Consider the following 15,166-nt stretch of genomic DNA (forward strand, 5'->3'; position numbering starts at 1 on the left):
AAGTACCTTCCTAAATTTCCAACTGACAGGTAGCCTGAAACAAGGACAAGCCAGCTAGCCATAATTGTGACAGAGATGTACCTGAGCAATTTCCCTTTTAATTTGCTAGTCAGTTATAAAGACAGTACGAAAAGAATTGCAGCTGCTAAACATTTTAGAAACATCCCATTTGGAGATGCTTATGTTTCCAAATGAGATATGGGGACTTACCAGCCCTGCTAAATTTATATATCAATTGTATTTTGGGATTTTCATTGTCATCTGGCAAAAAGATGCCAACTGCATTTAGAGTTCTAGCAAGAACAAAACTAAGTGAGCCAAGCTGAACATACAGAATTGTGGAATGCTAAAGCATAGTTGTTTGCAGACATCTAAAGATGAACAGGAAAGTAATGACTAAGACAAAAAAAGATAATTCAATAAGACATATGACAATGTTTTTAAAGTTCTGGTGTCCAAACCTTCTAAGAGTATTTGAAAAACTGGACAGGAGAGATTGAGGTAAGAAATAAATGATCAGAACTGTTACTATCCCATGGGGAGACCAAAGGACCTCACCCATTTTAAAATGACTGAGAAAGAAAATCAGGGGGTGGTTTTGTCACTCTCTGTAAATATCTTCAGGAAATTTCAGCTACTGAGCACCACTTTACACTTCAGGAACTGATGGTTGCAAGCTTAATGTATTTTACTCTCCTGTGAGCAATAAATCCCTGGAACCTAGAACCTATAGAGGTGCTAGATTTCCTGATCACTTGGACTATTTAGACCTAAGGCACGATAGTTGACACAGAACTTAATTAATCAAACAAAATCATGCATTCAATCCATGCATAACTGTATAAAATATATTACTCTTGTATATCAGTTTGAAAATGTAATGATTCCCCTGGCTTTGAATTCTATCTATCACTAGGGAAAAGAAGAGCAGGAGGGAAATTAAATAGGCTGATTCTAGAAGGCTTTCTGAGAGCAATTTCCTTTCACAGACTTTTTTTTTCCAAATTCTTTTTGCTTCATCTGGTCATTTGCCAAAGTAATTAGTCACTCTGTTTATCCTAAATTTACACTTTACACACAGCTGTCTCCTACACTGTTCTTTATACTGACTTCCCAGTGCAGTGCTCTGTCAAAACCTGTTCAAGCATTCCAAGATTAATAACTATGCCATAAAGAAAAGCATAACATATTAGGCAACTCAGTTCATTATAATCTTCTGCTGATCACGGAACGAAGTAGTACACATAGCATTTTGTGCAAAAAAAATGGTATTTTGCAATTAGACAGTATAACAAATGTGAACACCTTATGCACATACTTGATTCCACATCTGATGAAACAAACAAGCTTTTCCACTACCCTAGGAAGATCTTGGAAGAGACTATAATCAAAAAGCTTTGCCACACGAAAAGGCTTCTGTGAATTACAAAAATTGTTTCTTATCTCCTGGCAGAAAATAAGAATTCCTTACATCAGAACAAGTAACTTGACTGTTCAGAGACAAAAAGACAGTAGGAATAACGAATTAGCAGTGTCTGAAGCATTTTCTAAGAGATAAGAAAGTTCACTAAAAAATATCAGTACATGTGGACCTTAAATGATTCACCTTGTGGCATGACAGTCTGGGTCAGTCTGGATCCAGCAGTAGGTGCAATTGTGTTGCAGTGGATGTTATACTTCCGGCCTTCAATTGCAATTGTGTTTGAAAGACCCAAAAGGCCAAGTTTTGCAGCACTGTAGTTTGCCTGACCAAAGTTTCCATATATTCCAGCAGCTGAAGAAGTCATAATTATTCTTAGGGGAGAGAAAAAACAAACAAACAAACCAAACAAACAAACAAATTTAATGATTTCTTCAAGTTGTTTAATTCTACCCAACAGCATCTTTCAGCTTTGGCATTATTAATATCTATATGGTAATACATGAAAACGCATTCTTACAGAGTTCACTTTCAAAGAATCCTAATGTGTGTTAGGCACACAAAGGAAGAAGATATCAAAGTCTTGCCCTTCGCTGTCCCTTAACATTACTGCTGTGAGATGACTGAACTGCTCACAAGAACGCTCTAAAACCACTGCAGTTCATAGCTGGTTTGATGAAAGAAAACATTGTGCTGCATGTCTTCTCATAAACTGGAATTCAAAAGGAAGGGGTCTACACTGTCACTTTCAGAAGATGACTTACCAGGATCTGTTCCAATCTATTGTAAACACACTGCATAGCTGGGAATCAAAATCTATTTCATTTTTGTTATTATTTGCCTCACTGACAATCTACTGCTTTAAATCTAAATAAAGAGATGTGTTAAAAGTACTGGTTCAATATGATCAAGATGAAAAAAGCTGCAAAATCTACACAAAGCATGTATTTTGCAGGTGGCATAAATCTATACATAAACTGCGGAAGCACTCACTACCACTGTTATCTGAGCCAAGGGAAGCATCTTCCTAAATGGATGCAACTCCTAGACTTTGGCCATGTATTTTGCCTGCTGATCTCTTCTCTTATCCTTACAGTTCAGTTACCTGGATGAGAATGAATGTCAGTTTGGTCACAGAATGACAAAGCAGCTCACACAGCTTTCAACATGTGGGTACGGTTGTTAAGATCAGTACAATTATGTCAGTGTTTTGGTAAGGAAAAAACAACAAAAGAGAAAAAACGTAAAAGTTTGAATTCACTGCACTCTTTTAGTTAACAGTAACACATATCAAAATCGACTAAGAACACTCCCATAGCTTCTAAGACAAGTACATTTGTCCAAAGTGGGAAATAAATAAATAAATAGTAAAAAAAAAATTAAAAAACCAAAAAAAAACCAAAATAAAGGCAAACAACCTCAAACAAAAGCAACAACCAAAAAAAGCCTAGACCCACAAGCAGAACTGCATGTACTTGTCATTTCAATAAGAAGGAGCAGGAGAATAAGCCCTTGGACTTGAAGTAACATACACGTAGCAAACATTTCTAACTAGTCTTCACGAAAAGAAATGGTACTTCTATAACCCTACAGCTCCTGTCTCAGATATTTGCATCCACATGGAAAAAAAACTTTAAACATTTGGCTGGGGAGGTGCAGAGTGGGACAGAACTGAAACACTAAGGGCTTACACATTTAGACTGATTTTTTTTCTTTTTTTTCTTCCCATTGCAGGGATAGTGAAAGAAAAGGACACAAAACTCCTCCTTCACTGTCAGGGCATGCATCAGTCTGCTATATCCTACTGAAAAAAGCACCAAAAAAAAAAAAAAAAGACAAATTTTTACCTGCCAAATTTCTGATTTTTCATATGATTCCATGCAGCTCGAGTGACCAGGAACGACCCCCTCAAATGAATTCTATGAATTATATCTAGGAACAAATCAATGGCAGTTTAATAATTCCAGGATTTCATCTCCCAACTTGAAATACACCATCTTTTCCTCAAGACAAAAACTGCACTCTCTGCATACTCTCATACTGTTACTAAAAAAGTGGTGGGCTTTTTATTTTCTATTTTCATTTTGAAGTGCCTGCCTGAACATACACTGATAATTTTTTCTGCCTCTTGGACGAGGCTCTCCAGTATAGAACTCACAAGCGTTCAAACTTCCTGTACTTAAGCACAGTCAAACAAGGACTACAGAAGCCAGACCTTCTTTGCAAAAGTCTGCTCAACTGACCTATCACCACCTATCATCTCACTGAAGGTTCCCCCTGTTCTTCTCTCCCTTGGCACATCAGCTTGCTTTCCTCTGTTGTTAGTTCTGGGTCTTTTTTATCCTGTTTAGCATTCAGCCAGGCAGTACTGGCACTAGGAACGTGTTCTGCTGACAAAAACTATTGTGTGTGTTTCATACAGCTCTTTTTTGTATTCCACTCAGCAAGCAGGAGTTGCAGCTAGGGGCTTCCTTCTCCTTTGGAACTACATACACCTACCATGCATTGCAGCACAGATCTGGTTTGCAAGCTGAACTTAAGGCAGCTGAACACCAGCAACTTACCACTAAGCTTTCAGGGCAAAAGGTAATTCTTTGATCTGGCGTAGACAGCCTTCCTCACCTTCTCTTCTTCTCTGTACCAATGGGAGGGATGTACCTTTCATCTTTCACACAAAAAGTACATTTTAAAGTTTATCTACTCACCCCAATCTTCATCACTTATCCGAACAAATGAACGGTCTCTTAGGATCCTAAAATGTGTCATTAGAACAAAACAAAAGAAACAAAAAAAAGATGAACAGGTGTTTACACAAAGTGACAGCCCCCAATCAAACATGAAAAAACCTTCAGGTTTACTCACCCAGCATTGTTTATAACAATATCTGCAAAAACCAGAAAATAAACTAAGTGAATACACTGACAAAATACAAGTTTGTTTCTATTTTTCTCCCATTTCTGAAAGTATATATGGACAACCAGAACACTGCACACATACAACATGTTACTATTTTATATCACCTCATCCTGAATAGTGAAACTCTATCATTGGACAATAATTAAGACAAGACAAAATACTTTGTACAGGCAAGTCTCAGCCTGCCAATGAAAAGCAAAAAGCCTGGCAGAGACATACAGCTGAGAAGCACTGGCTACCTGGGAACACAATACCTGCAGGATTCAGCCATCCTGCACAGTTTTGCAGTTTGCTTTGAATTCCAGAGTGTTCCCAATTATGCCACTAACTCTGTTGCAGTGTGACCAAATGATAACTGGAAGAACCACAGAGTCATAGAGGCACTGAAGCAACCTGAATCAACAATTTGTTGTCAAATATTTGATTCCTGTTGCCTTTGATCATGTGTACTTTTAGCCATTCAACCCTGAGTTAAAATCACAAACTTCACAACTAACAGTGGCAATCATACAGCAAAAAGGAACATTATTTGTTGGATAGAATACCTCAACCTTTTTTATTTGATTTGTGTTAAAGCATTTTGATGTTCACATAGGCAAAAGAGCTTCCAAAACATGACAGAGTATCTCTGACTCTTCAGCAACATCATTTATCCTAATTTTATGCAGCTAGTTATAAAACTTTATGAACTCTGCACTTTGAAACAGAAATTGTTAACCATTACTGAAGTACCAAAATTCTGAAGGGCGGGAAAACAAGAATACTGAGCCTTAAATTTCTACTAAAAGGTACCAAAAAGGCAGGAAAGTAGCCCATTCAGACTTAAAGTGGAAATCCCATGATTTAGGTTTCACTGACTAAAGGCATGAAGGGTTGGTGAGTTCTACCATTGTCACACTGTGCTTCATGCAGTCATTGTTCATTGCTCTGTTTTTAATGGCTCTGCACTTGCAACAAAGGTACAACAATTAAGCAACCGTACCTATCCTCCCAAAAGCCTCAAGTGCTGTCTTCACAAGTTTTTCACCATCTTCCACCGAATCTGTAAGAAAAAAGTACAAATTTTGAAGTAAAATGAACAGATACACTGCACTTTCAGGATATTAACAGCAAATTTAATGGAGATAACAAAAATAAATTGTGTACAACCCCAATACAAAATAAATTCAGATTCAGCCACTAGTTGCATGTGGCCTAAAGCAAATCCCACACAGTAAGTCTAAATGGCATAATGTTTGCCAGTGCAAGAAAAACGAGAAGCAAAACAAGTAAGAATCATCCATTCCCATTTTGTCTCTGACAACTGTAGATGGACAGTTTCTTCTTATTTAGATGTTAGGAAAGCATATGAAAGAAAAGCACATTACTATATAAATATAAATTTAAAAAATATTTTATGGACTTGTTTTCAGTGTCTCTGCCTCCGTATTCCACATTACACTCCACCTATTTAATTTATATGGTATTGGCAAGCTGGCAGTAGTCCTTTATTAAGCGTTGTCAACTTTTCATTCCACACGTCCACTATTCCTACAGATAAAGCATTAAACTAGTCTGGAAAAAGAACATACCATAATTGGGTACTGCTTTCCCTCCGTTTGCTCTGATTTCATTGACAACTTTGTCAGCAGCTGAGGAGCTCTTGCCATATCCCTTGAAATCGCCTCCAAGATCATTCACTGTGCATCAAAAAGAAATGAATTTTTCATTGTTAACACTCAGACTTTATGCTCTCTCCTTATCTCATTATCACACTGGAAGTTGTAAGGAGTATTAATAAAACCTGCTGCATCTGACTTCTGCTAGTATCTCAGATAATTAGAGAACAGTAGGTCACATTATTATTTTTTCCAAAGAGTAGCATAACATAAAGTATCTATTTTTAAAATAACATAGGAAACAAAACTTTTTTTTCTCTCTCCACTATGCATTCAACTTGCTTGCCCTTCCCAGGCTACCTCTCTAATCGCGTTACTGTAGTTCAGAGATTAAGACCAAGATTACACAGCAGTTACAGGTGACTGATTCTAGTCTGTTGTCAAACTGCTATAGCTACTGCATGAACACTAAAGAAGACTGGGAATACTTTGTTCCTGTTTAACAGAGTAGCTAAAAATCTTATTAGTAAACTTCACCATGGAACAGAGGAAGTGGTCTGAACAGAGGGAGAAGAGTTGCTCTGGAGCTTCAGATCCTGCTCCTGCAGGGTAGAAGTCCCACCTGACAGAGCTGCTTTGTTTTCAGGCTGCTCTCTGTACTGGGACACGCATCATTAACAGCAGCTGCAGTGTGTTGTCACCACAGCTTGCTGCATTGCTGTACTTGCATGTGCCACAGTTTCATCAAATTCATCACGAGAACAAAAACAACCCCCCCCAAAAAAAAAACCCATACATACATTATATTTGGACAAAGAATGTCAAAAAATGGTTGTATGTTTAAATGAGTGCAAAATGAAACTGTAAGAAAATCAGAATTTACTGTGGATTTACATGCAACATTGGTATTTGCTAAACAGTCTTCTGCTGTATTGAACTCCAGCTTTGTGCCTTCTAACTTTCACAAAGTCCTCAAGAAGCCAGCCATAGTGAAATTCACAAAACACTCAAGATATTCTTGTCGGTCTTGATGCTAAACAGTATGCTGAACAGTATGCTATATCATCACATAAGGAAATAAACCCATATTGTGCCCTTTCTTTTAAACTCTCCATGTAAAGAGGAACATAGCTTGCAGAACACATAACAAAATCATTCTCTATTACTCAGACCAAGAAGGTCTCATCTGGAATCCTCTATTCAGCTTTGTGTGCAGCACCTCAAGAGAAATGTGGGAACACTGCAGAAAATTCAAATGAGTAAATCAAAATGCCAAAGCCTAGATAAAGTGAGCCATGTAAATAATAGGCAAAGAAAAGCCAATAACAAACCAAATCAGACCCAAAAACTGCCTAGCCTGAAGCATGAAGAATTACAACAGAACATGATGATATGCTCAAGTACATTAACAGACTGATGCAAAAAAACAGCGGAAACAAAATCTCCAGGTTAAATAGATCAATATCTAAAAGTTCGAACATGCAGCTAGAACAATTCAGGTGAGGCATTAGGGAAAATTTCCAAGTGCAGTGAAGCGTTAGAACAAGCAACATGGGCAGACTGCTCAGTCCGCAACATCAAAGGTCTTTAACATGACATTAAAACAAAACAAGTCAGGAACAGCACTAGGATTTCTAGTCTGTCCTGGAAAAGAAGAGTGGACTATTTCGTGGCAAACATTTATACAAAAACATTCAGTTAATTCTGTTAAGGCATTACCACTCTTTGTCGAAGACATGCTTATATATGTTTATCCTTCACTTCAACAGTAATTTGCTGACAAAAGCTTAATTAAGCATTTGGGAAAATTTCCAGAGGCGGCAAAGCACCTTAGGCTGAGAGCAGGCACTAACATGGTTGGAGCAAGAATGAGTAAGCAAGAAAGAACAGAGTTACCCTAGGCTTTCAAAATTATAAACTTAACTCCACAAGTGTGATAGTTAAAAACAAACAAACAAAAACTGATAAACAACATTATTTTAACCTCAAGCTTTACACCATATAATTTCCAGTTGAAAACATTCAATACTCAATAGAAAAGAGCCAGAAAAAAACTGTAGTAGTTGCAACAGAGCACAGTTACAGTCTGAACCATAGAGAAGAATTCCTCTAAGACTATGAATGCATTATAAGCAGTAGTGCAGAGCAACAGAAGCAAATCTGTAGAGTGAAACAGTTGGTGCTGACAACATGACAACTACAGTACTCTTTTTTTTTTTTTTAAATAAACTAGCTCATTTCTTGCTTTAGTCTGGTACCACAAATGAAACACATATTTGGAACAATTTAGGTGCACTGGTAAATTGCATCTTCCAGTTTGGTTTTCAAAGGAACTCCACTCATGCACTTCAATACCATCCCACAATGCAAACAAAAATACAAATAGATACAAATCAGGAGAGATGCTTCAAAAACTTGACTCTAATCTAAACTGAAACAGCAACACAGAAGAGCCCCCCTCAGGTAGGCTAAAAAGGAAGAAACAGTAGGGTCTGGACATCATACAGGCTGCAAGACAAAAACAAAGCATTCCCTTCCTCCTGCTTTTAACTTTTCCTGATGTGAAGCACAAAAGAGATGAAGTATGAAAACAAGGTGGCAGTAGGCAGCCTTTGGGTGATAAGGGAGATTTCCACTTGGGTCAAACTGGTCTGTCTAACCACAGCGACAGCAACTCAACCCAACAGAAGGCTGTACACAGAGAGAGATGAGGGTCTGGAGAGAAAAAGCTCCCATGCTGGGACTCACTGGTATTCCTCCAAATAGAACATTTGGATCACTGTTATTACAACATGCCCTCATTTCCATAACTTAAAAAAAAGGGTAATTGTTTTAAAGAGACAAGATATGAGACTCATATCTGCTTTAGTTAAAAAAAATTCAAATCTTTACACAAGTAAGTTCTCAATTCTTTGAAGTCAGAATCATAAGAGAATAAGAGTAAGAAAAATAAATACAAGCATGTAGAGGTAAATGCTATATATATATATATATATACTATATATATAAATATATTCCTATATACTATAGGAAGTAGTGAAGTGAGGTGCAGTTTCCTAAAGAAAACAAGAAGTTTCCCTTAGAGACAGGCAATTCTTAACTTATTGATTTAGCTATTGTGTAATACAGCCATGAGATAAAGGAGTATTAGCTATGGTCAGGCAACGTAATACATTTTCTTTCAGATCGTCTGGAAAGTCAGAACATCACTAACTCCACAAAATCAATACAATTTGGGCTGCTTTAGTAACACAACTTTTGTTAAATAAGAACTTGAGATGAAGTATTAATGTTCCTAGTAAATAAGGTAAGTATCAAATGTGGCAACTACCAGAAAAAAAAAAACACTACATTTTTGTAAGTTATCTACACACAGACATCTCACATTTAGTAACTAAATTTAGTAACAATTGTAACTAAATTTTGTAGACTGAGATTGGGATTTTTATAGAAAAAAAGCTATTGAAAAAAATCAGTGAGCAAGTTATTGCCCATAATCTGATTAAACCTTTAACCTTGAACTTATCAATTTGCACAATTCAGAGGAGGACAAATGCAACACCAACTGCCAGAGAGTGCCCAAGAATGTAACTTGACCTTCGGAATTAGCTTGTGATACAGCATTTTGCACAACTAAATATTTCCTGAACAAGGTTCAACCAAATGACTACAAAACTATTAGAAATTCTTTACTAAGAGCTATTTGGCACTGTCACTGAGACCAGATGGCTCTTCTGTGTGATGTGCTGCAGAAAGCAATAATGCATGTTCTGCACATTCTGTGTTTTCTGAGCACTACTTCTACCGTGTTACATTCCAATAACTAGTTTCCTGGTAGAATGTACTAGAAGATACATATTCACATATCCAAACAGTCATATTACAAGTTTCTGAACAGTATTCACCCAAGGCAACATGCTCTCTGGCCACGACTCACAGCAAAGATTGGTGTGCATGGATCAAAGTCAAGTCCAAGAAACGATCTGATTCAAACTGGCTCTTCAGCAAAGATAAGGCTTTGGACAAACTTGGCAATTTGTTTCATAAGAAAATAAAGCTTAGGAGCAAAATTTAAACAGCAAAAGATAAGACAGAAAACCATTAAATAACAAAGGTTACTGTCAAAAAGGGCATGGATTGTTGAATAGGAGCCACATGAAAAGGCAAAGGTTATTGTCTAGATTAAGTTAGTTAACATTAAACTTACCAACTACTGAAGCTCCTCTTTCAGCAAAAGCCAGAGCATATGCTCTGCCCAAACCTAGTTAAAAAAAAAAATAAAAGTTAAAAAAAGAGTCCATTTGTCTCCTGGATCACAATTCAGAGAAAAAGCTACACAAAAATGAATTGCATGGAAAAAAAATGCACCAAATCAACAGAAACGCCTTTAAGTTTCAAAGTAAAACACTATTTCCCCCAGCAGTTAAGTTTCATATAAGTTCAAAACAGAAAAGTAAACATAAATTGTAGACAAGCCTCCAGTCACGAGGGAAAAAATAATATCCCCACGCTTACTTTTTGGTATTGCACTCAACAGAACCATCATGGAAAGCTGTCTGCTGCTGAGTTTGTGCTTGTGACAGAAAAACACATTCGGGAGGCAAAAAGTTTAATGTCTTGATACAACCTTGCAGAAGGAGGCAATGTTTCAAGTTAATTAATTACATTCTAAGTGAATAAGCTACTTCCCCAGTTAAAGTCAGTTTTTAAGATTTGAAGAAGAAAAATATTCTCAGAGCGCAACAGTATCTCTTTGCCTCTCACCAAAACATTCAAAGCTAGCTCTCAAAATTAAAAGTGGAAAAAAAAAAAATCAGAACTGTTTAGACTGTTTTTAAACTCACTAATCTCACACCAACAAATCAGAATTTTCCTTAAGACTCCTATGAGCGTCTGCAATGGTATCACATGCAAGGTGCATTTACATCCACTGTCTGAGGTAATCAGAGTCCAAGAAACCTTTTTGTGTTTTGTTTTGAGAAGCTACATAACTGAGAAGTGCACAAACACCAGGCCATGTGATATGTGCTGGTATTCTCAAATGACAAGCAAGGACTGAATGCTTAAGAATCAAAACTAATCTTAAAATAAATAAATACATAAATAAACAAACAGAATTAGCTTGAATTGCATAAACGACGAAAGTACTGCATGACGGGCAGGAACAATACTTCACAAGGGATTTGCCCAAACTGAAAAAGAAACTGCTGTATTTTTAGATGCCTGTGTATGTGAGAACAGGTCTCACTTTAAAACAAATAAGTGATCCAGATGTTTAAGATAAATTTCCAGCTCTGATCCAATTCAAAAAATCAAAGTTGACAAACAATGCTATTAGCAGTACAGTCTAACTACAGTGCTGTAAACTAAATAAAACAAAACCAAGAATTAATTTGAAGTTAACAGGGCTTCCCTTTATTTTGGCTTAAATTTAATCAACCACTTATCAAAGAATCGTGAAAGAACACATCCAATGACAGTTTTCATTGTTAACAAACCATTTTCAAGCAGCCTAATACTAGAAGTACAAAGGACACTGTACTTTTGTCCATGCAGTGCTTTTTAGGAGTTTTGTTATTGCTAAAGTGTCTTTATATTGTTCTTCAGTAAGACTTGTTATATAGAGAGAAGCACATAAATATAGGTCTGGTAAAGGCTGAAAAGCACCATACAAAGATCTGGCGTCAGTTACTTTCAGGTTTGTTGCCTTCAGCTGATATGAGTGGACTGTTCGGTGCCTTCCACAAAATCCCATATTCTTGGCCCCTCTCTGCAAGACATCACATAATCTAGGCCCCCAAAATGACTCCTCTGACTATATGTAGCTCCGCCAAAAAGAGCAAAACTTCACTGTGGAGAGGTAGCATCTTCTTAGAAGATGGCAGAACAACCTGCTTTATCAGCTCATCACAACAACAAACTTTGCTTCTCTCGTCCACACTCACAGCTCACATCTTCACTGGAAGTGCCAAAGCAGGCAAAGGTCAACGCATGCATTCAGAGGAAGAAGAAGAAACAAAACAAAACAAGCAACCCCCGCCAGAAAAAAAAAGAAAAAAAAAAAAAGAAAAAGGAAAAAAAAGGAAACACCAACACCCCACAAACAACAACCAATCCCACACCACAACAACAAATACAAAAACATTTCCTGGCAAAACCAAGCATTCCACTGCAGAACCACCTCCCCTGGGGAGACCAGGCCCATGGCCCACCAAGAGCACAGGCCAGCCCTTTTGCTGAAGAATTTCTCCCCACCCGTCCCCCTCCCTGCTGCCCTCTCCCCTGTGACTTCAGGCTGCCTCCCAGGAGGGGGTCAGGGAAGGCAGCAGCAGGTCAGAGGCTGCTTCCTGCAGCATCGCTGGCACATGTCAAGCCACGGCTGGAGCAACACTGTTCCAGACCACACAGGTTACAAGCGTCAGCCACTAGGTCCATGGCAAAACTGGAAGGCCTTAGTACAACAAAACAGTACAGGGTGCAGGACATCCACTGCTGTCTGGTGTGAAGCGGTGTGACCCCTCCCCTGTGTTGAAAGCACAGAAAGCACGCGTTTGGAGGCTGTACTATCGTGTTAGTTTTCAGCAGCACCAGGGCTCAAATCAAACTGCAGTGGCTCCCCAGCCCCACAACAAACACGGCGGCAAGCCCTGCGCAGCCTCGGCGGCCCTGACGGGCGGGACCGGCACCTGACAGGGCCGCCCCGGGCCCGGCCTCCGCCACCGCGCTGACCCCTCTACGCGCCGCAACACCTCTCTCTGCTGCGGGGAAAAAAAAAAAAAAAAAAGAAAAAAAAAAGAAGAAGAAAAGAAGAAGCCGTTTTTAACGAAATAAGCCCTCACAGACGTCCCCGGCTGCCACCGGAGGGCACTGGGGCACCTGTCAGGGCCGCGGCGAAGTGTCCGCCTCGCCCGGCCTCCCGCGGGAAGCCCCGCCACGGGCGCAGCCGCCTCCTGCGGGGAACGAAATCCCCGCCACACCGCACCCGGGACGGGGCTACTCACCTCCTCCGGCGCCGGTCACCAGCACCACCCGCCCGTCAAACCTCAGCCCCGCCGCCATAGCGCCCCGCTGCCCTGCGCCCGACTGCGCCGCCGCCGCCCTCGCGGGCAGGGAGGGGCAGGGCGGGGAGCGGGCCACAGCGCGCATGCGCGGCCAGAGCCCGCCGCCCTGTGGGAAATGTAGTCCCGCGTGCAACGCTGCCGCGGCGCCGGCTGAGGGGAGGAAGGAGCCGCGGGGCGGCGGGCGGCGGCTGTTTTTGGGCTTCAGCCCCGCCTCCCCGTTGTGTTTCCGTACCTTTACAGGCACGGCGAGCTGCTTGTGAAATTACAGGGATTTGAACAGGCGAGCTCGTCAGCCCTGCTCTGCGGCAGGCACATCCTCACAGCTGCCTGAAGAGGCCGCAGCGGGGTAGGGTGGATTTCAAGATCGGGCTGCCTGACTGTAGACGCCGTGCCTCTATTTAAAGCTAATCATTATGCGGTGAGGGAGTGATTTAGGGTTCTGTTCGCAGCACAACAATGTTTAGATTTCTCAGAGAAAAGTGTGACTTAAAAAGAGTTCGGTGGCAGGTTCACTCTTGTTATTTCCTGCATGGGGGAAACACGCCAAGCCAAGTGCTGCTGACCTGCTCTCCAGGAGCCTGCACCTGTTCGCAGAGCTAAGTTTCAGGCGCCTTGTCTTCTGACAACCATTCACTCCCGAGTCTGTATTCCAGAACTCCAGAAGCAAACTTTCAGGCGAGTCCTGATAATCACAGAGCAAACTTTCAGGCAACAGAATTCACAGAACTAAAGGAAAAGTATTAATGGAGTAGAATAGCAGGAGTGCTGGCTCAAGCTGGGTACCTGCACAGGGGTCCAGCTAAGCGGAGAAAGCCACAGACTTTTATATCTTTACAGACCATTAATACGGTGATTCAGTCCAATAGCAATATTTCAGTTTGGGGTCTTCTTGCTTCTCATTGCATCTTTTTCACTAATCTTATGTGTGCCTTTGTTTTGTTTAGCTGTAGATATTGTTTATAGTCCACAGCCTTGCTGGTGCTGTTTTGTCTGAATATGTCCTTTTCGTCTGAGTGAAGTACAGAACAGGCCCTGTTTTGCAGATGTCTGTAATGTCTTCGTGTTAGCATTGAAGTCATTATTTATTCCCCAGTAAATTCTGTTCTTCCCAGCAAAGTGGAAAGTGGACCTTATCTTGCAGATGTTCGGTGTAGTTTGTAGATGAGCATAACTTTACAGCTTAAGATTTTGGCAAATCCATCTTACTAAGTAACATGAAGCAGAGAGTATATTAAAAATCACACAACTTTATACTTCTAGATGATTCATTATCTTTAGTATGCTTTTTACTTAAGCTAAATGATTGACATGAAACTTGAACTGGGTTCATCCACTGACCCGTGAGTAGTAAAACCATTGCCATACAGTCAGCGTATTTAGCAGAGAGAGCTCAAAGTGGGCTGACCCAGGCTGTCATATTTATAGAATAAAGTGGTTGACTTGTAGTCAAATTGCATACCGTGGGAAGGGTCTGCACAAGGCTCCCTGCGCCCACAACTTATCAGTATTCAGTTGCCGTTCTGCTTCCTTGTGGGTTTCCCAAAAGGAGTTCTTGGTGTGGCCACAGCTCAGGCCTTTACCTCCTCTGGAGCCTGGACCAAACTGCTGCTGTTCGGCTGAGGGAGGTCGAGTGCATTCACCACATTTTTATTTACCTCTTTTGTATTAATCTTATGTTTTATGTTGTGTTATTTTTTGCCTTATTTACTATTTCCAAATCCAAATCACTGCTTTCAGCTGTTGCTTCACTGGTCATGGGAGTTCATTAGATCAAACAACTGATGTGAAATATACCTCCTTTCCCCCAGCTCCATATTTTTCCTCTGCCTGTCTGGAAAGCTGTAGTGGGTTTCTGTCCCCAGATGCTGGCAGGGGGCTGCAGGACACCCCAGTGAAGAGAGGCTGAGGCTGCCCCGTGCAAGACACAGCTGTTCCACCGAGCCCTTCCTGACTCACTGCAGGACACAGCTGAGCCCAGCAGCTGAGACGGGGCATCTGCATGAACGTATTTAAGAAAGTGTAAAAAACACTGCGTGTGTCCCTTGTGGAAGAGTGAGAAAACTGTAACGAAAACAGCAGACACCCAGGTCAGTGAAGGAGGAGGACCAGGAGATGCTCCAGGCACCAAAGCAGAGCTTCCCCTGCAGCCTGTGATGCAGACCATGGTGGGG

General features: G+C 40.3%; 1 protein-coding gene across 1 annotated transcript in view; it reads right to left on the minus strand.

Annotated features, from left to right (window-relative positions):
• Positions 1–13,041, minus strand: part of HSD17B4 (hydroxysteroid 17-beta dehydrogenase 4) — a 59,536-nt gene extending 46,495 nt beyond the window's left edge. Inside the window, exons 1-8 of the mRNA XM_065657132.1 lie at positions 12,936–13,041; positions 10,142–10,195; positions 5,908–6,015; positions 5,319–5,378; positions 4,283–4,304; positions 4,126–4,172; positions 3,268–3,352; positions 1,607–1,794 (exon numbers count right to left, since the gene is read on the minus strand). Coding sequence (XP_065513204.1) covers positions 1,607–1,794; positions 3,268–3,352; positions 4,126–4,172; positions 4,283–4,304; positions 5,319–5,378; positions 5,908–6,015; positions 10,142–10,195; positions 12,936–12,993 — 622 coding nt within the window. The 5' untranslated portion in view covers positions 12,994–13,041. The remainder of the gene's footprint in view (positions 1–1,606; positions 1,795–3,267; positions 3,353–4,125; positions 4,173–4,282; positions 4,305–5,318; positions 5,379–5,907; positions 6,016–10,141; positions 10,196–12,935) is intronic.
• Positions 13,042–15,166: the final 2,125 nt, after the last annotated feature.

Source organism: Caloenas nicobarica, chromosome Z, assembly GCF_036013445.1.
Source record: "Caloenas nicobarica isolate bCalNic1 chromosome Z, bCalNic1.hap1, whole genome shotgun sequence".
In the NCBI taxonomy this organism is placed as follows: domain Eukaryota; kingdom Metazoa; phylum Chordata; class Aves; order Columbiformes; family Columbidae; genus Caloenas; species Caloenas nicobarica.